General features: G+C 41.8%; 2 protein-coding genes across 2 annotated transcripts; one reads left to right on the forward strand and one right to left on the reverse strand.

Moving 5' to 3' along the window:
* Positions 1-5,334: 5,334 nt before the first annotated feature.
* Positions 5,335-14,411, reverse strand: LOC138972726 (ubiquitin-fold modifier-conjugating enzyme 1-like). The gene is made up of 5 exons (XM_070345382.1): positions 14,274-14,411; positions 13,700-13,831; positions 9,480-9,556; positions 6,662-6,752; positions 5,335-6,169 (listed from the first exon to the last, which is right to left on the reverse strand). Exons 1-5 carry the CDS (start codon positions 14,394-14,396, stop codon positions 6,080-6,082), a joined length of 513 nt encoding a protein of 170 aa, XP_070201483.1. The 5' UTR covers positions 14,397-14,411; the 3' UTR covers positions 5,335-6,079.
* A 2,066-nt stretch (positions 14,412-16,477) lies between these two features.
* On the forward strand, positions 16,478-20,693 carry LOC138972154 (uncharacterized; the record flags this gene model as incomplete). The annotated part of the gene is given in 4 exon segments (XM_070344915.1): positions 16,478-16,921; positions 17,518-17,868; positions 19,594-19,716; positions 20,324-20,693. Coding segments are annotated over 4 exon segments (765 nt in total). The 5' UTR covers positions 16,478-16,839.
* Positions 20,694-20,802: the final 109 nt, after the last annotated feature.

Genomic DNA, 20,802 nt, shown 5'->3' on the forward strand with positions numbered 1-20,802 from the left:
CCCCCCCCTTTTCCCGTCGCGATATAACCTTCGTGGTTGAAAACGACGTTAAACACCAAATAAATAAAGAAAGAAAGATCCTTCAACTTACACACATACAAAGAATCAACAGCCTCTGCTTCCTGTGAACATTGAGCGTGTTTGGGTCTTAAGTATTTCTGAGAAAAACAAATCCCACTCTGCTCCAGAATAGTATTGTGAATACAGCCATGGTATTGAATGTTGGTATGTATCCCGACAGGCGCTGTGGCGTGGGTGGTAAGACGTCGGCCTCTTAATCGGAAGGTCGAGGGTTCGAATCCCGGCCGCGGCCGCCTGGTGGGTTAAGTGTGGAGATTTTTTCGATCTCCCAGGTCAACTTATGTGCAGACCTGCTAGTGCCTTATCCCCCTTCGTGTGTATATACACGCAAGCACAAGACCAAGTGCGCACGGAAAAGATCCTGTAATCCATGTCAGAATTCGGTGGGTTATAGAAACACGAAAATACCCAGCATGCTTCCTCCAAAAGCGGCGTATGGCTGCCTAAATGGCGGGGTAAAAACGGTCATACACGTAAAATTCCACTCGTGCAAAAACACGAGTGTACGTGGGAGTTTCAGCCCACGAACGCAGAAGAAGATGAAGAAGAGGGTATGTGTCCAAGTATAACCAGTGGCCAGACGGAATGGACCTTCACACAAAACTCTGGGGAACGGCAAATGAACTCCGCCGCACGGCCAGCTTTGCGGCATCCCTCGGAGAGAGACTCTAAATCGTGCAGTCTGACGAACGCAGAAGAAGAAGAAGAAGAAGTGTAAGGATGCTATTATTCCATGTACAAGCCTGGACAGACCTGTGGCAGTTAAAGGCGCAGTGCAGCTCACAGCCTTCGTTTTGTTAAAGGCACAGTGCAGCTCACAGCCTTCGTTTTGTTAAAGGCACAGTGCAGCTCACAGCCTTCGTTTTGCGTTTTTGTTGCAGCTGAGTGCATTTATCCTCCTATGGTAGTAAAACAAACCCAAAACTACCCAACGACGACATCTGTGAAGCTCGACAGTTTCTTGTTCACGCGAGTGCATAAATTAACCTAGTTATTACGTGGTGTTTGGTCGGAGTTCGATTCAACTGAGTGATTCCGGCCTCCATTTTGTTTTACACAAACTCATGATGATGTCTGACATAGTTTGCTAGTGACGTGTCTTTTTGTGCATGATGTGGTGATCTACCTGATCTAAATTTAGATACAAAAATAGGTCAAGACCAGCCGGGTCCGAGTACGAAATTAATTCGTAAAAAAATCGCAGTTCTTGACTCTTTGGGTGCAAGTCAATGAAACTTGGTAGTTCTTCTAACGGATAGCTGCCTGAGGTATGACTAAAAGCCCCAGGGGCTCCGTGCACCTGGATTTGACAGGTTCAGTACCTTTAACATGATCTTGTACAGTACATGTACCTTTAAACCATTGTACCAGTCTCGAGTACTTTCTCACAAGATTATTTATATTGTTTCAATTTAAATGTCACTATAATTTTAAAGCCACTTTTCTAAAAACCACCTATATTCCTATTCCTCATGGACTGAAAGGAAAAGATAATTTGTGATCACCTTTTTTTATTTATGTGTGATAACATCCATATGTTAAATCCAGCATGTATGTTTTATCACTTTGCTTGCTTATGTAAAGTGTTGACGTATTTTCTGTAGTTCTCTCACTTGTTGTTAGTGTAGACGGACGCTTTGAAGAATTTTGTGTGAAAGCTTGAAGAGTCAGTGGCCGTTCTGAGTTCTCTGTGTTCTTGATGTGACTTTGATAGTGTCCAACAATGAGTGTGATGTGTGTGTTAGATTTTTACTGTGTGTGTTTTGTATTCTTTTATATACTTATTGTCCAAATGCTATCCCTTGGAATTGCGTGACCCCCCGCGGGTTAGGGGGAAAAATTTACCCGATGCTCCCCAGCATGTCGTAAGAGGCGACTAACGGATTCTGTTTCTCTTTTTACCCTTGTTAAGTGTTTCTTGTATAGAATATAGTCAATTTTTGTACAGATTTTAGTCAAGCAGTATGTAAGAAATGTTAAGTCCTTTGTACTGGAAACTTGCATTCTCCCAGTAAGGTAATATATTGTACTACGTTGCAAGCCCCTGGAGCAATTTTTTGATTAGTGCTTTTGTGAACAAGAAACAATTAACAAGTGGCTCTATCATATAACCTTCGTGGTTGAAAACGACGTTAAACACCAAATAAAGAAAGAAAGTGGCCGTTCTGAGTTCTCTGTGTTCTTGATGTGACTTTGATAGTGTCCAACAATGAGTGCGATGTGTGTGTAGATTTGTACGGTGTGTTTTTTGTCTTCTTTTATATACTTATTGTCCTGATGCTATCCCTTGGAATCCGTCGCGATATAACCTTGAATGGTTGAAAACGACGTTAAACACCAAATAAAGAAAGAAAGATCCCTTGGAATTGCGTGCAGTGATGGTGTGTGTGTGTATGCTGTCTTTATGACCATTTTTTGTTTCAAGATGGTCAGGATCAGTTGTAACAAGTAGGAAGTTGTGCAGATAGTGTCAACATTTCTGATGCTAGGTCATACTGAAACTTTGTTGTCCAATGCAAATATGACATACATTTATTGGAATGCCTTTGACATGTTTATGTGAATGTGAGGGAACACATCTTAGGGGAATTTAGTGGTATAGTGCCAGATGGAGAGAAAAAAAGGACGTTTTTTTTATATGTTTAGAAACTTTTTTTTAGTTATTCCTGCATATAATTTTTGTCAATGAATTTTTTTTTATTGTGAATTTTTGATCAGGTGATTATTATACCTTGTGTGAGAGAGAGAGACAGAGAGAGAGAGAGACAGAGAGACAGAGACAGAGAGAGAGAGAAAGAGAGAGAGAGAGACAGAGACAGAGAGACAGAGAGAGACAGAGAGAGATATTTTAAGTACTCTTTTTCCCTCCTCAGTTATATAACAAAACATATTTTCTAACAAAATACAGTTTAAAAAAACCCAACTCATTTTCTGTTTCAAACTTCTCAATTAGTTTTGTAATAGCTGTCTACACTGACTGATCCTCCTACTTCATGTATTGAAAATTACATGTCTGGATAATTGAAATGTGGGTGATATACTTTTTTGTGAGATTGCTTGTTGCCTTTTGCATAAACAACACCACAGAACGGTGTGAACAATTGAATTATCATAAATAAACTTATAACTTTTACAGGTAGTTGTGTGAGTGTGTGTGTGTGTGTGTGTGTGTGTGTGTGTGAAACAGATGCACAGTTTGACAAAAAGAAACGAAATGATGCAATTTGGTGCCATCTGAGCTTAGAATTTGCCACTGGCACTGTGTAAAGTTAACAAAATGCAACAGTACGAGTCTGTGCTGATGTCAGAGACAAAGCAGACAAGAACAATTTACTGGGTCTATTAGGGTGACGCAGTGCTACATTATCTCAATGCACTCTTTGATTCTTCTTAATTCTTCTGCATTTGTGGGCTGAAACTCCCACGTACACTTGTGTTTTTTGCACGAGTGGAATTTTACGTGTATGACCGTTTTTACCCCACCATTAAGGCAGCCATACGCCGCTTTCGGAGGAAGCATGCTGGATATTTTCGTGTTTCTATAACCCACCGAACTCTGACATGGATTACAGGACCTTTCCCGTGCGCACTTGGTCTTGTGCATGCGTGTACACACGAAGGGGGATAAGACATTAGCAGGTCTGAACATAAGTTGACCTGGGAGATCGGAAAAAAACTCCACCCTTAACCCACCAGGCGGCCGCGGCCTGGATTTGAACTCACGACCTTCCGATTAAGAGGCCGACGTCTTACCACCACGCCACAGCGCCCGTCGCAGTGGTACATTATCTCAATGCACTCTTTGATTCATTAAAACTAAAAGGAATTGTTATGGGTCATTTTATAGATGTTTATTAGAGTATGGTGCATTAGTAAACCAAACCCTGGAGACAGAGACAAGGACTGGGTGGCCGAGTGGACTGGGTGGCCGAGTGGACTGGGTGGCTGAGTGGACTGGGTGGCCGAGTGGACTGGGTGGCCGAGGGGTAACGCACTTGCGCTCGGAAGCGAGAGGTTGCGAGTTCGACCCTGGGTCAGGGCGTTAGCAATTTTCTGCCCCCTTTCCTAACCGAGGTGGTGGGTTCAAGTGCTAGTCTTTTGTGTACACTACATTGGGGTATGCACGTTAAAGATCCCACGATTGACAAAAGGGTCTTTCCTGGCAAAATTGTATAGGCATAGATAAAAATGTCCACCAAAATACCCGTGTGACTTGGAATAAAGGCCGTGAAAGGTGAATGCTCGCCCTAATAGGCTTGAGGTTTGCTGGCCGATGTGAATGCGTGATATATTGTGTAAAAAATTCCATCTCACACGGTATTAATAGGTAACATAGTTATTGTAAAGCGCATTGAGCATATATATGATTATGCGCTATAGCAAATGTCCATTATTATTATTATTATTATTAAGGGGACACCTCTTTCTGTTGTCTGTTATCGATACCAAAATATACCTGTCATGACAGGCCGCCTACAATGAAGGGACACTTGCCTGGTCCAAAGGGTGTCCTTTACTCGCAGGTACCACTGTAATACTTCGGACTTCAGGGCGGGGATGTAGCTCAGTCGGTAGCGCGCTGGATTTGTATCCAGTTGGCCGCTGTCAGCGTGAGTTCGTCCCCACGTTCGGCGAGAGATTTATTTCTCAGAGTCAACTTTGTGTGCAGACTCTCCTCGGTGTCCGAACACCCCCGTGTGTAAACGCAAGCACAAGACCAAGTGCGCACGAAAAAGATTCTGTAATCCATGTTAGAGTTCGGTGGGTTATAGAAACACGAAAATACCCAGCATGCTTCCTCCGAAAGCGGCGTATGGCTGCCTAAATGGCGGGTAAAAACGGTCATACACGTAAAAGCCGTGGGAGTTTCAGCCCATGAACGAACAAACAAACAAACTTCGGACTTCAAGTGTCTTACATGCAACTGTTCAACATACAATATAGCTCTCTACGAAATCGGGTTGCTTTGGCCCTGGGTAAAGCAAACTGCAATACAGTACGGCACTACATGTACCCAATTTTGTTTTCTTTTTCCAGCATGCGCGTGTTCATGTTTTCAAGCCCCGAGACTCCTGCTCTTTCAAATTTTGAGTTTGTTATAATCTTGGAATTCTGTGTTGTAACTAATCCAATATGTTATCTGAAGTTGTGTGTAAGGTGAGGCGGTTGGTGTGCAGGTTGTACTGCCACATTTCGATCACAAGCTTCAGTCACATTACAGCACCATCAAAAAAGCAAAGGCGAAGACTTGAATCTTGCATGCTTTCTTTAATGTCGTATGTTTGTATATCACAACTCACAGACAGCTGTGAAATTTGTGTCAAAGCATTATGAATAGCAGGATCACATGTTAAAAAGACTAAAAAAACCACCTAAGGTCTGAGCAGTCATTTCCAGCCAACTTGAATTCAGAAATTTAGAAATTTCACACACACCATTATACTCACACACACTGACACACACACACAGATGTAAACAGATAAAGAACATTTAGCAACCTGTCAAACACTTTAAACATTATGCTCTTGCAATTTTTAAATTTTCAAGCCAAAGGTTGGATCCCTACCATTTGCGTTGCACAGTACTGTTGAGTTGCACGGCTGATGATATTTCTCACATGCCAGTTCACTATTGGTAAACTGAACTGGAATTTTTTTTTCTCTACGTCGATGAATTTTGAACCACCCAAGAAGATAAAGTTATATCTTATCTGATCACTTCATTTTGACAAATGTAAATTTATGAAGACTGAGCAATCCCATTGTCTTGTTACACAAACATTTTAAAAACAACAACATGCACAATGCATGTCTTTCAAGCCACCACCAGAAATAAATATACACAAAATATTCATTTAAAAAATTGCCAGTAAGCCATTCCAACGGCCTCTTGCTTGACCCCCCCTCCACCCCATCCCCAAGTCTTCCCCACCCCATCGCAACGTTTCCCCCCTCCCATTTACATATATCCAGTCAAATATCTACAGTAAACGAGGACATCAGCTTTTATCACCAGCTCCAGCGTCTTTGGGAATGACCACACCACGTGCTATCAAGTCTGGAATTTCCACCGCTAACCACGGACCCAGCTGCAAAAGAAGAAACAGTGTGAGTGAAGACTATGTACAACATTATCAAAAAGTTTCCAGAAGAACATCCTACAGTTCATTGATAGGCACAGAATCAAAAGTGGCTTACAACAAGACAGGGGAAGCTACTCAATATAACACAGATTCTGATGCACTCTTGACCTCTCACACAATGGTGAACTTTTAAATTTTTGTTTGATTATTTAAGTATTCAGTCTCACTGCAAAGACTGACCAGTTGGAAAAAAATGCAATTCAGAACAGTTACTTCCCTTGACCTGCAGAAGTACAACACATTCAAGTCTTCTGAATTCTGATGGAAAGAAACAGCACAGAGTAGCTACATCATATTGCAAGCCTAACTAAGCCTGTGAGAAGCAACAAGATCAAGCTATATGATTTCCATAACAAACACAACACGAAAGAATGAAATAAAGACAGCAGAAGAAAGAGAAAGAGAGAAAACAAAAGGAGAACAAACAGAAAAACTTACCCCAAGAGCCATAGCGTGAGCAATACCAAACTTGGGAACGTTCCTGGCCCACAGCGGCTTGAAGTGATCCGTCAAGCAGATCTTGCCTCCTCTGAAAACAACAGAGCAGAAATAGAATAAAACAGAACAGAATACCTGTTTTCTTGGCTTCTTGGCGAAAACTGATTCTATCAAGATAAGTTTTGTGTGAATATTTCTTTGTCTGTTCACTTAAAAGACTGTTGGATCGAAATATCTGTGAATGTATTGTTTTGTCAATAAGAAACTTTCCAAACGTTTTTGGATGTGGAATACCACTTATCATCTCTAAAGAAAAATCCAGTTTGTACCTATAGATAGTATATACGGTGGAACCCCCCCCCCCCCATTTAAGACTCCGTCCCTTTAAAGACCCTGTTTTCTCAGACTTTCCGTTCATAACCTCTGTAAATTTACCCCCATTTTAAGACTTGTTTGTTTATTTGTTGCTTAACATCCAGCCGACTACGCAGAGCCATATCAGGACGAGGAAGGGGGGGATGAAGGGGGCCACTTGTCAAGCGATTCCTGTTTACAAATGCACTAACCCATTACTTGTGTCCCAGCAGGCTTTAGTAAAACTAAATTAATACCTACTGGAAGATTACCAGTTTCCAGTATGTTAAAATAGGCTTAACCTATCTACTGCTGGACTTACATCAGAACACTAACAGATTAAACTATACATGAATCGCGAGACAAGCGGCAAGAGAAGAGATTTTTGGAAAAAAATACAGGTGAATGAGCAAGAAGGCAGAAAAAAGAAAAGAATTCATGAAGAAAAAGAGAGCATGACAGGAAAGAGGAACCAAAAATCTACCTAACAGCAAACTAGAAAGCTCCTGCGGTTCCAAAAACAGGAGGGGCCTTTAATTTCATAACCGCAGTGCCCCACTGCGGGAATTTTAAGACTCCCTCCTTGTTAAGACCTGATTTTCTCAGATTTGTGGAGGTCTTTAACGGGGGGGGGGGGGGGGGGGGGGGGGGGGGGGTTTCCACCACTGTATGTGCATAAATCAACACAATTACAACAATTTACACACATTCACTATATAACTTATAAGTACTCTGTCATAAACATTATTGTATTAGAATAGGAACGATGGGCGCTGTGGCGTGGTGGTAAGACGTCGGCCTCTTAATCGGAAGGTCGAGGGTTCGAATCCCGGTCGCTGCCGTCTGGTGGGTTAAGGGTGGAGATTTTTCCGATCTCCCAGGTCAACTTATGTGCAGACCTGCTAGTGGCTTATCCCCCTTCGTGTGTACACGCAAGCACAAGACCAAGTGCGCACGGAAAAGATCCTGTAATCCATGTCAGAGTTCGGTGGGTTATAGAAACACAAAAATACCCAGCATGCTTCCTCCGAAAGCGGCGTATGGCTGCCTTAATGGCGGGGTAAAAACGGTCATACACGTAAAATTCCACTCGTGCAAAAACACGAGTGTACAGGGGAGTTTCAGTCCACGAACGCAGAAGAAGAAGAAGAAGAAGAAGAAGAAGAAGAAGAAGAAGAAGAACGAGACGGCAGGTGAGAAGAACAAGAAGAAGATAACAACGAAAATGTACTCACTAAAACACGAATAGACTGCCTTCCACATATGTCTTCGTCAGCTACAAATACAATACTTTAAATACTTTCTTTTCTTCTTTTTAAAGTATTGTGTTAGCTGAAACCGGTCTATTCGTGTTTTTATTGTTTGTGTTTTGGTGAGTACATTTTCATTGTCATCTGGTTCATTATTGTATAGTCAAATCTTCTTCTTCTTCTTCTTCGTCCATGGGCTGAAACTCATGTTTTTTCATGAGTGGGTTTTTACGTGTATGACAGTTTTTACCCCGCCATTCAGGCAGAATACGCCGATTCCGGGGGAAGCATGCAGGGTATTTTCGTGTTTCTATAACCAACAGAACTCTGACGTGGATAACAGGATCTTTTCCGTGCGTACTTGGTCGTGTGCTTGCGTGCTGCACATAAGTTGACCTGGGAGATCGGAACAATCTCCACCCTTAATCCAACAGGCGGCCGAGGCCGGGATTCAAACTCACGACCTTCGGATTAGGAGGCCGACGTCTTACCACCACGCCACAGCGCCCGTCTATAGTCAAATCAAATTCAGTTCTTTCACTTGACATATATTATACGTTATTTGCGTGTTTGACCAAAATATGACATTTTACACAGATCGAGACAGTCATTGTTCTCCGAGACCGCGCTAGCGGTCGAGGTGAACAATGTCTGTCGAGATCTGTGTCGAATGACATATTTTGGTCAAACACGCAAATAACATTTATGTATCGATCGAATTCCTTTCAGGTACTATGACTTTGTTGTTGTTTTGACGATTGAACGAGCACACAAACACATGCATGCAATCCACATGCAATCAAACACATAAGCTTCATATTTGGGCGTTTCAGGTTGACCGAAACTTCAAAGGAACTACAAAACACACGTCATGTACTGACTTTGTTGTTGTTTTGACATTGAACAGCACACACACATGTATGCAATCAAACACATGACGTTGGTGTTTTTTTTTAGTTCCTTTGAAGTTTCGGTCAACCTGAAAAGCCAAATTATAAAGTTTTGTCGGCCTCTGACGTCACATGACTCAAAGAAGGGAAATTCAATCTCCAATCGATACATATTAACATAAAGTACCAAAACCCCTGAGTTTTTGATAATTTGAAAGTTTTGTCAACTGTCAACGCCAACTGATGTCACTGTGAGTATGCATGTTTGCAAATTCATGCATGCGTGTCTATGTGTGTGTGTGTGTGTATGTGTTTTCACCAGACCTGTACATCTTTGCTGTTTTCCCATCTAATTCTGGTAGTGCAATCTCTGGCGCTGTGGTGGGATAGGTGATGGGCATCTGTAAAGAAAACAGTACAATTACAAGTCAGCTTTAAAAACAATGCAGACAACATTTTTCCTTTAAACCAACATCTAAATGGGATTGTTTAAATACATAACCAGCTAAATGTGAATAAGGTGAGTTTTTCAGAATATTAATCATCTCGCATATTTTCCTTGCAAGGGTTCTTAGAACTAAACACATAAATGGGGGGAGGGGGGGGGGGGAGGAGAGAGGAGGGGTTACTGAAGTACAGAATGTTTCATGAAACTGTATAGTTCGATGGGTTAAAACCAGAACCATCTAACTGGATTTCCACCATTTTGAGAAATGGCCACTTGAAGATTTCAACCCCTTATAACAAATAGTAAACACAGGATTGTAGCCCTCATATTTTACACACTTGACTTAGAGGTAACACTGGTCATGCACACTAGTAATCAATTTAATTGAACAACTTTTTCATATGCAAAAAAGGTATAATTTGTTCTGCTTCCAGAATACACTCCTGCTCTTTTCTCAGTTCTGGAGCTAGAAAAGCCCAGTGCACCATAGCTGCTTCTGACTTCCACACAGACCCCACTGTGGCCTGTGCTACAGCAGTCAGAAGCAGCCTCCTCACACATAGCATGTTCTGCTTCCAAGCAAAGCTTATACTGTACATTAGTTCAAATCGTTTTTCAAAGTTTATTACCGTCATAAACAAACAAATGTCAAGTCACTTGCAAAAATATCATCAAGGACTCATGTATTCATTCATTGTGTGGCCTAATGAACGCAACACGCATAAATAAAAATTAAATTGCCGGTACTTTTCATAGCGAAAAAAAACCACAACACACACACAAAACTCTCTCTGAAATCATTACACTTTTTATTTTTTATTGTGTTTTTCAAGAAATCCCAACGGTAATCTTATGTTGTATCAGCTCATATCGTTTTGCGTTACGCACAAAAACTACAAACCCAATAACACTAACAACAAACCAAACGAACAAAGCAGCAAACAAGCAAGCAAACAAACGAATAAACACAAGGCTGAAGGCGCATTTTAACCACACAATGCAAATGGTAACAAAATCACGAGCTTTAGATCCTGACTGCATGCTCTGTTCATTATCAAGAAAACAAATAGGCATTCTTACCTTTTGTTGTACTTTCCTCTTCACAAAAATGTTGTGCAGAAAGGTCGAAATAAATAATACACATTTTGCACTTTTAACAGTCGACCTCCTGTACTGCTTTTGTCTTAGCCGTTTGACCAGTTATTCCTGAGTAACATTCATGTCTGAGTGTCTTCGCTTTTCGAACACACCTTTTCTCGTAGTCCCGGGTTGCAGAGTCTTCAAGTTCGGCTGAACTTCTTCTCATGAGGTGTCACATAGGATGCTTCCTTCATCGATGACAGAATTTTCTTTGTTGGGGTTCCATAAACAGATGGAAGAGATGCTGTGGTAGTTTCACCTTAACCGGGAGCAGTGTCTGACATATATACTACAAGCTGATGTGAATACACCTACAGGGTAACAGAAACTGTGGAAGCACACACAGGAGAAAGATGTACAGGAGTTGGGTAGCTTGATTCATTTTTGAGGGGTGGAATCACAATCAGCAAGTATTGGAGTTGATGCATGACTCGAACAGGAGGATAACCCCCATTCACCATGTTCTCAAAAGGATCTTCGATTGAAGAAACAGCACAATCGTCATATTTTGGGGTAGATTTTGCCAATGGAGACGCATCAAAGTCATCAGGTTTCACTTTTAGCATTGGCAGAAAGGAGATTATGCAACCGTAATCCGTGAATCCGAAGGACAGTCTCCTGAAATGCATGGTGCTTCTTACTTGCCTGGACGGCCTGATTCATCTCCTTTCAAACAGCGTCTGCAAAAGACATGGATACTATGAATGTTATCTCCTTTGAACAGGCAATTACTACATGTACTTCTATTTTAAAATTATTAACCGATAATTAAAAAAAAAGGTAATTGCCTCCGTATTATCGCTTCTGCGTTAAAACTTTGGATAGTTTTCGTGTTTCTATTCACACAAACAAATGAAACATTAGTACTTGATTACACTCTGACCACTCATGCTCATCAGTTTGACATTGTGATAACCTCTGAATAACAAAATATATTAGAGTCAATTAAACTGACAAAATCCATCAACCAAATCATTCATTTATCCATCTTTACAAGCATACACAAATACTGTATACACTCACTTACATTTTTTAATTTTTTAACAAACACTAAAGAGCTGCATGGATACACTACAACATTAAGGCATGAGCACATGCACACACCGTCACACACAAACACACACTGACACAAACAAACACACACGCGCGCAAGAACATTCACGCTGAAACAAACACATTTACCTGCCTGTGTTTTACAATTAGGAAAACAAAACACAAAAAGCTAGGAATCAGTTTGCAGATACAGGATTTAGACTGAATCAGAAGGTATATATTTTAAAAAGGAATCTGAATTTCAGCTTTTATGGTCTGTTCAAATGGGGAAAAAACATAATACATGAAGATACTCACTTGAATCTGTGTCCTGACTCGAGCAACAGCCAAATTGACTGTACAGCAGATGTAAAAATGGCAGAGAGCTGTTCTCTGTTCAAGTGTTTTCAGAAAGTGGACCATCCTTTTGTCAGTTTAGCACACCCCCCCCCCCCCCCCCCCCCACCCCACCCCCTTGCACCCACTTTACCACCAACCCCCCTCCCCGGCCCCAACCCCCTTATTACCACCCTCCTCCCTCAATATCAAGGGACTGCAATCTTTCCTAATTCATTCTTCATACACTCTTTATCACAGGAAAGTTAATTGTGTTTAAACCCTGTACATCCGGAGTCAGGAATTCGGATACTGACACTTGACAGGTGTCACTGACCTGTTTTAGTTCCCACAGTCTATCAAATTCCTTTTTCTGTCGACAGCAGACTCTACTACTGCTAGTTACACTATTCTGTGTGCTGGAGGAAATCCTACACCACACAGAAAGGGTCAAGACCAGATACCACTACCGCGAATGTGCGCTTATCTGGCTGCGCTGAAAACAGGAAAAGTGACTGTGACACAGCAAGCAGAAGAGGTCAGGTGACGATGGCTGCATCTGGCTCGCAGTGAAACACTCCCCTTTCCCCACAGGCCTCAGTAGCAGAACAGACTAAACTGAACTTAGCACGTTCTGCTTCCAACCTGGATGGAGTTAGAGGGTTCTGCTTCCAAGATGAGCAGGAGAAATGCTTGGAGCCAGAACAAATTATGACTTATAAATACGCAATTATGCAAGATTTTTAAGAATCCTTCACAGAAAGTGAGAATCATGTTACCATAAGTCAAATAACTATAAAGTTGCAAAACATGTTATTTGGAGGTAATTGGTTCTGGTTTTAGCCCATCGAGTTATTATGTAAACATTAGCATGAAATGAAAATTCTTGCTACTGTTTATCGATTAAAAGGGCACATTTCGCCAGAGCCCCTCTCTTGACGCGTTCAAGAGTAGGTTGAAGACTCCGTTCTTCCCGTAGCTGGCTGCGACTTTCATGTTCGAAGTGATGTGTTGTGCCCCAAAAGACATTCTTGTGCTGTGCTCTGTGAGAGGTGTTTTCTTTGTGCTTAATATTATTTTGTTTGGACCTAGCTATTGATGTGTACATTGTTGTTAAACAGTTGTTTGTTGTATGTTTATCAGGGTTTGCTAGTGTGTGATAGGGTTCGTGTCCGTCTGAAGATGTTAGTTTCTTTGTTAGTCCTGTGTTGACAACTCTTCGACAAGCGCTTAGAACTGTACCCACGGAATACACGCTATATAAGCTTCATATTGATTGATTGATTGACTTAAACGTCTTTCCAAAAGTTATAAAAAAAAAAAAAAAATTGTTATTGCTTCTGGCTGACAAATAACGAGTTGTATGCGCTCATATGTAAAGGATAGTCCATTCCACACATCCTTGCTGTACTGGTAAATATGAGAGAGAGAGAGAGAGAGAGAGAGAGAGAGAGAGAGAGAGAGAGAGAGAGAGAGAGAGAGAGAGAGAGAGAGAGAGAGAGAGAGAGAGAGAGAGAGAGAGAGAGAGAGAGAGAGAGAGAGAAGGCAGAATACACAAAAAAATTAAAAAAATTCTACAATGACTTACATCAAAGTCCACTTCAAATTCATATTTGATGAGTTCATAGATGTACCAGCACTTGCCAAACCAGCGTGTTCCCTCTTTGTTGGACTCCAGCCTAAACCAGTCATTGTCCGCGTCTTTGTTGTTCTTCACATACTGAAACAATCACAAAGAAGCCACTATGTTAAAGAAATCAAAAAGGTTATATGCAATCAACCATTAGAGATACAGTGTTAGAGATCTGCTTCACTTTTCCTGGTTTAAGACAAGAGCTGCTTTGACTGAAAAAGAATCGCATTAAAAGATGTCAGTTAACATGCTAACATTAACAAGGCCAATGCATGTGCTGGAAAACAAATGTCCCGAATGTAACATTTGGTGGAAAAACACATGAATAAATTTACCTTGATTTTTCACCACGTCTAGATACTTTCAAGCGAGATGCTCAACCAAAAGAGGGAGTTGTACCAAATCTGAGCTGTCTCAGACTGAGTCAGAGGAAGTTTTTCAACACATGCCCCAAATCTATGCCGCAAAACGTGCATATGGAACTTAAACATTAAAGTTATTACATGAAAAGATGAGTCTAAATGATCACCTGGATGAGCGACTGGTATTCTTCCTTCAATCGCTGGATACACTGCTCGCCATCTCTCGGCCCTGCCTTAGTTTTCAGCAAGGGAATCTGAGCTAGAGTTTTCTTCGTGACTTCGTCAACCATCTTGAACTGTAGCAGTACGCTATTTCCGGTTAATAAAACACGGATCGGAATAGACACGAGTTTATTCGGTTTTTGTGTGCGGTGACTGACTAAAAGGAATGCCCAATTGTCTCCATTCATTTGATGCCGAATACTGATAAAACCCACGTGTCTATCAGACTACTCCAAGTTTTCAGTATTTTCTCCGTAATTTGTGTCGCTTTTGACTGGTGACAACTACAAACAACAACAAGAACTAACAAGACAAAGAACAAAGACTGAAGAAGAAGAAAAGAACAACAACAACAACAACAACAACAACAACAACAACAACAACAACAACAACACACATATACTGACATTGAATAAAACATCAATATATTTATATATCATAACAAACCCAAAAACAAACCAAAACTAAACAAACAAGCAAACAAACCGGCAAACACACGAAAAAAACAACCCCATCAATAAAGGTTAAGTTAATGAAAGTTTACTTTGTGACAAAACTGACGGAGCATTCACAAGAACTTCAGCCTATTCAAAAATACTATACACAAGAGACACACACAAAGTCATGGTAGATAGTACTGTGACTATATATATACTAACCTCTGAATTTCTGCCGCTTCAATTTTACCTGCACGCAAAATTCAGTTACAACGTAGTTTGTTTGTTTTGCTCAGTCTGAACATTTTGGAAGGACAACCGGCGAAGTTCCGGAAATAACTCGCTTTTTAATATTCTTGATATTTTAACGTTTGCTGAGTCTATCTGTGTATGGTTTTCTGCTAAACAAACAAACAACGTGAAGAAAGAAAAAAAGAAAGAAAGAAAGAAAGAAACAAAGAAAGAAAGAAACAAACAAACAAACAAACAAACAAATAAACAAACAAATAACCGGATAAGAAAACAAAATAAATAAATAAAACCCAGCAAGCAAGCAAACCAACTCGAAACCAATAATTAATAGTCCCTCAAACAATGCTTCTTTTTCTTCTTCTTCTTCTTCTTCTTCTTCTTCTTCTTCTTCTTCGTTCATGGGCTGTAACTCCCACGTTCACTCATGTTCAGTTTTGCATGAGTGGGTTTTTACGTTTATGACCGTTTTTACCCCGCCATTCACGCAGCATACGCAGATTTAGGGAGACCTCAAACAATTCAAGAAAGAAAGAAGGAAAGAAAGCAAGATAGAAAGAAACAGAAAAAAAAGAAAAAAATAAACAACAAAGTGACTGTAGTGAGATGAACAAAGTTTAAAAACAATAGAATTCTGTACTCACCGATACAAGGACATCACAATACAATACGAATATTCGCTTATGAAAAAGCTTTCATAAGCGAAAATTCGTATTGTATTGTACTGTCCTTGTATCGATGAGTACAGAATTCTATCGTTTCAAAAAAAAAATATATTGAGAATTTCATCACAAACGTTTCCAGATGAAGTTTGCATGATGATGAACGATGAGTATGCAGAGACGGTACTGAAGAACAAAGCAGGCCCTATCAAGACTTATAAGTTTACATATTTACCTACATTGCCTCCAAAAATTTTCGGACAGAAGTGCATTGTGCTCAATGTCATATGATTATCCTTGTGCTGCGCTTCAGTTGAGGATGTTACAACTGACAATGATACAAAGGTGTAACTGTGTGTTTTGAGGAAGTTATAAGTCATTATCATGAGGCCCGTATACTGATTTTCTGCGCTGTTAAGTCATACTCATAATTCACGACCGGAAAGGGGAAACTTGATTTTGGTTCTTTGACAATGATCACGAGAACTTCTAACCGTGACCCCCCCCCCCGCCCCCCTCCCCCTTCCCATCCAACAAGCCGCCTCCTCGTGACTACTTCATTGAGATTTTGTGTGAGTGTGAAACTGAAAGACACAGGTTGTAGTGAACCATGACATCTAACTGTCAGCGACATAGGGCCTCTTACTTGGTTTTGTAAAAGCACGGTTATTTCCTTCCGCTGAAAGCCTGATTACATTTTTACCAACAGACGGTGTTGATGCCTGACATTAATACTATGATGTAGTGTAGGGCAGGGACACTTTCAGCTCAGTTTTAATTTAGGGGCCGATATCACCATTTCAAATCACTTTTTTGTTAACTTGTCTAAAGACTCCAAACGCAAGAAAGAGCAGCCTGAATGAACCAGTTATTTTTTACTTTTTTTCCCCTCAATTTTGAGAACAGATTTCCAGCTTTTAAGGTACACTGACCAGATCAAAATTGACGACGGTCTGGAATTTGAGACAACGTGTGTAAAATTCAACGCTGAAGACATCTATTTCTCGCTCTCACACGCGATCACCATTATTCTGCTAAAGGTATCATTTCCGGCTTATGGTTGATTTTTCGCGACAGACAACTCTTTTGTATCCGCACATGTACTGGACTGCGATGTCCGGATGGGAATGAAGAGTGAAGAGCAATTGACCACGATAGACTGAATGGATATGTCTCTGTTGAGAATCGTGTGTGCCCTAGTTGTTGCCTCGATCAGCACTGGAGTCTTGTCGGGAGAGTCAATGTGTGAGTATGAAATGATTGGGAGATTCTGTGTGTGTGTGTGTGTGTGTGTGTGTGTGTGTGGGGGGGGGGGGGGGGGTGTTGAGAAAAAAAAGAGAGAGAGCAATATCGGAGTAAAAGAGAGAGCCGAGGAGAGAGAGAGAGAGAGAGAGAGAGAGAGAGAGAGAGAGAGAGAGAGAGAGAGAGAGAGAGAGCCGAGGAGAGAGAGAGAGAGAGAGAGAGAGAGAGAGCCGAGGAGAGAGAGAGATAGAGAGAGAGAGAGAGAGAGAGAGAGAGAGAGAGAGAGAGAGAGCCGAGGAGAGAGAGAGAGAGAGAGAGAGAGAGAGAGAGAGAGAGAGAGAGCCGAGGAGAGAGAGAGAGAGAAAGAGAGAGAGAGAGAGGAGAGAGAGAGAGAAAGAGAAAGAGAGAGAGACAGACAGACAGAGAGAGACAGAGAGACAGACAGGCAGACAGACAGACAGGCAGGCAGACAGACAGACAGACAGACAAACAGATACTGACAGACAGACAGACAGACAAACAGATACTGACAGACAGAGAAACAGAGAGAGAGAGACAGAGTTTCTCTTTAATGTATTACGCATATTTGTTTTCTCAAGGTGCTTCTTTCCAGACCCACAGCAAGACTACATCCCTTGACAACGGCAGCTACCTCGCGACCTTGACCTTCAGGGTCAACAATACTTGTGCAGGTGGAACCAGCAACTTAACAGACATCAAAGTGTTCACGGACCCTGAGCAGAATCTGATAATACCAACCTGTCACGTATTGTTTAATCACGGCGTTATCAATTGTCCACTAATAGTAGGGTGCTCGTGCGACTCGCTTTCCCGCCAGAATGTGCTGATGACAAAAACCATTGGAAACGTGCAAGGAGAGACCTGGTTGTTTGTCGGCAAACTTGAAAATAAGGACCAGTTTAATGAAACCGTTGAGATCCGCCCAGGCCGTAAGTGTCATTTTTTAACACACACAATCATCGTATTGATAACAGACAGGCAGCGAACTGACAGACAGACAGACCGAGACACACATACACACAAACTGCAACGCTCGCACATACGCATGCTCGCACACGAACGCACGCACGCACACGCACGCATGCACACACACACACGCACGCACGCACGCGGCACGCACGAGCGTTCGCACGCACGCACACACACACACACGCACGCACGCACACAGACACACACACACAGACACACACACACACACACACACAAACACACACCACACACACACACACGCACACACCCACCACACACACACACATACACACACACACACACACACCACACACACACACGCGCACACACACACACACCACACACACACACACACACACACACACACTCACACACACACACACACACACACATATTTCCTCGTTACTCAAGAAGCAGTCTAGTCATGTAGTTTATTTCTGGTATGTGTCCAAACTGAAAGATGGTCTGAGCCTACTTATAAGCCTGGGCAGATATGTGTTGATGTAAGAAATACATTTACTTAAATGATAAGGATACTTTGTTTGAATTTTTTGTTTGTTTGTTTGTTTGTTTGCTTAACGCCCAGCAGACCACGAAGGGCCATGTCAGGGCGGTGCTGCTTTGACATATAACGTGCGCCACACACAACCCGACAGAAGTCGCAGCACAGGCTTCATGTCTCACCCAGTCACATTATACTGACACCGGACCAACCAGTCCTAGCACTAACCCCATAATGCCAGACGCCAGGCGGAGCAGACACTAGATTGCCAATTTTAAAGTCTTAGGTGACCCGGCGGCCGGGGTTCGAACCCACGACCTCCCGATCACGGGGGCGTACGCCTTACCACTAGGCCAACCGTGCCGGTTTTGTTTGAATTAAACGGCGCAAATCATAGAATAGTTCTGAGGGCTTCATAAAGAGTATAACATACAAAATTCAATGGAAGGAAGCGATTCTTAACCTACCCTTTGAGCATGAATCTCACCTTAGGGGTTGACTGAATGGTATCATAAACCATACCAGGCTCTCCAAGGAAATGGTGATTTACTGTCGCAGTTTTCTGGTGATGCGGTGGTTTCTTTATATATATTATACTGTTGTCAAAATAACACTTGAGAACATCGAGCTTCATTCTAACTCAACCGGCACGGTTGGCCTAGTGGTAAGGCGTCCGCCCCGTGATCGGGAGGTCGTGGGTTCGAACCCCGGCCGGGTCATACCTAAGACTTTAAAATTGGCAATCTAGTGGCTGCTCCACCTGGAGTCTGGCAATATGGGGTTAGTGCTAGGACTGGTTGGTCCGGTGTCAGAATAATGTGACTGGGTGAGACATGAAGCTTGTGCTGCGACTTCTGTCTTGTGTGTGGCGCACGTTATATGTCAAAGCAGCACCGCCCTGATATGACCCTTCGTGGTCGGCTGGGCGTTAAGCAAACAAACAAACAAACAAACAAAAAATTCTAACTCACAAGCTGTTCTTTTGGTATCGTCGTTCGTTGATAGAGTAATTATCATTATTAACAAACAACGAACTTTTTGTATGAAAAAAAAGAACGTTGAATCAGGGAAAAAATGAAACATTCACTGCTTTTATGTTCTTCAATGATTTTTTAACTTCAGTTTACATTAACTGATAACTGCCTGACCATTAAGAACTATGTACTTGTATATTTCATTTCAGGTATGCCTACACCTGAAGAAAACACGTCTCTCGTCGTTGGGCTAGCGGCATCAGCCGGCATTCTCGTTGTCATCCTGTGTCTAGCTCTTGTTGCTGTATGCTACCTACAGAAAAGGAGAAGCGGTGAGTATAATTATACCGACAGCAAGTGGTACAGCCCCCCCCCCTCCCCCACATTTTTAAGACCCCGCAATTTAAGACTTAGGGTTTTTAGATGTCTTATTCCTATCCTCTGTAAATTCACCCCCGCTTTAAGCCTCCCTCCTTTTTAAGACTTAATTTTCTCAGATTTTGTGTCGGTCTGAAAAGTAAGGAAATCGGCAAACATTGAATGAACAGTTCATAAACGACGCTTTAAGGAACCAAGCTGAAATCCGAGCCAATAATCCTTTCTTACTTACTAACTAACTTACTTACTTACTTACTTACTTACTTACTTACTTACTAACTTACTTACTTATTTACTTACTAAAAGTCTGCGAGGTAACAGTTTCGAAGGAATAGCTCCCAACTTAAAATGCCACGCGGCTAAAGTGCGTCATCAACATTGTTTGACGCCATCAAATAACGCTTTTAAAAAATTGAGAAAAATGACAACGCAAATGCCCTAACAAAAATCCGTTCGTTAGTTTAAAAAAATACTTGTTACAGACACACATAGTGAAATATTAACTTAATCAAATGTAAAGAAGGAAATAAATAAAATGAACCAAATAAAATGTGTTCACAGGCGCATGGCCTTTGTCACTCAACTTCCCGATCAGCCGTCGTCCTGCTCACCGCGACCCGAACGCGACGTTGCCAAGGCAACCGACATCCCCGGCTGTAGAACATGGCGACCAGCAAGATGGGGAGCGGCAGTTGCCCAGCGGAGAGTCACAATGCATGTTCTACAGCGACAACTATGAGGTGGTCAAGGACAGCTTGGTCAGCTTGTGAGCAGGTATAGAAACATCGCATTAGAAACTACGAAGTTGAAATTCAGGCCGTGTCCCACATTCATCCTCTGTCCATCAAGAAAATGCCATTCGTATACGTCCCATGGACGTAAAGATAAGGTTTACAGACAGACAGGTAGACACGTGCACCGACACACAGACACAGACGAAAGGGAGGGGTGAGGCGGGATTGTTATCAATATCTTATCCGGAGCCTCGATGAGACGACTGCATACGTGCTTGAGTCCGAATAGGCGGTTAGTAGTAATTA

This window comes from Littorina saxatilis, linkage group LG8, assembly GCF_037325665.1.
Source record: "Littorina saxatilis isolate snail1 linkage group LG8, US_GU_Lsax_2.0, whole genome shotgun sequence".
Lineage (NCBI taxonomy): Eukaryota > Metazoa > Mollusca > Gastropoda > Littorinimorpha > Littorinidae > Littorina > Littorina saxatilis.

What these genes read in the sequence shown, in the direction of transcription:
- LOC138972726 (XM_070345382.1), bottom strand. Translation starts at nt 14,396, where the DNA reads ATGGTTGACGAAGTCACGAAGAAAACTCTAGCTCAGATTCCCTTGCTG. An exon ending in AATACCAGTCGCTCATCCAG is followed by an intron (nt 13,832 to 14,273) that starts GTGATCATTTAG and finishes TGATTGTTTCAG; the next exon opens with TATGTGAAGAACAACAAAGA. An exon ending in CTCACGCTATGGCTCTTGGG is followed by an intron (nt 6,170 to 6,661) that starts GTAAGTTTTTCT and finishes CTTCTTTTGCAG; the next exon opens with CTGGGTCCGTGGTTAGCGGT.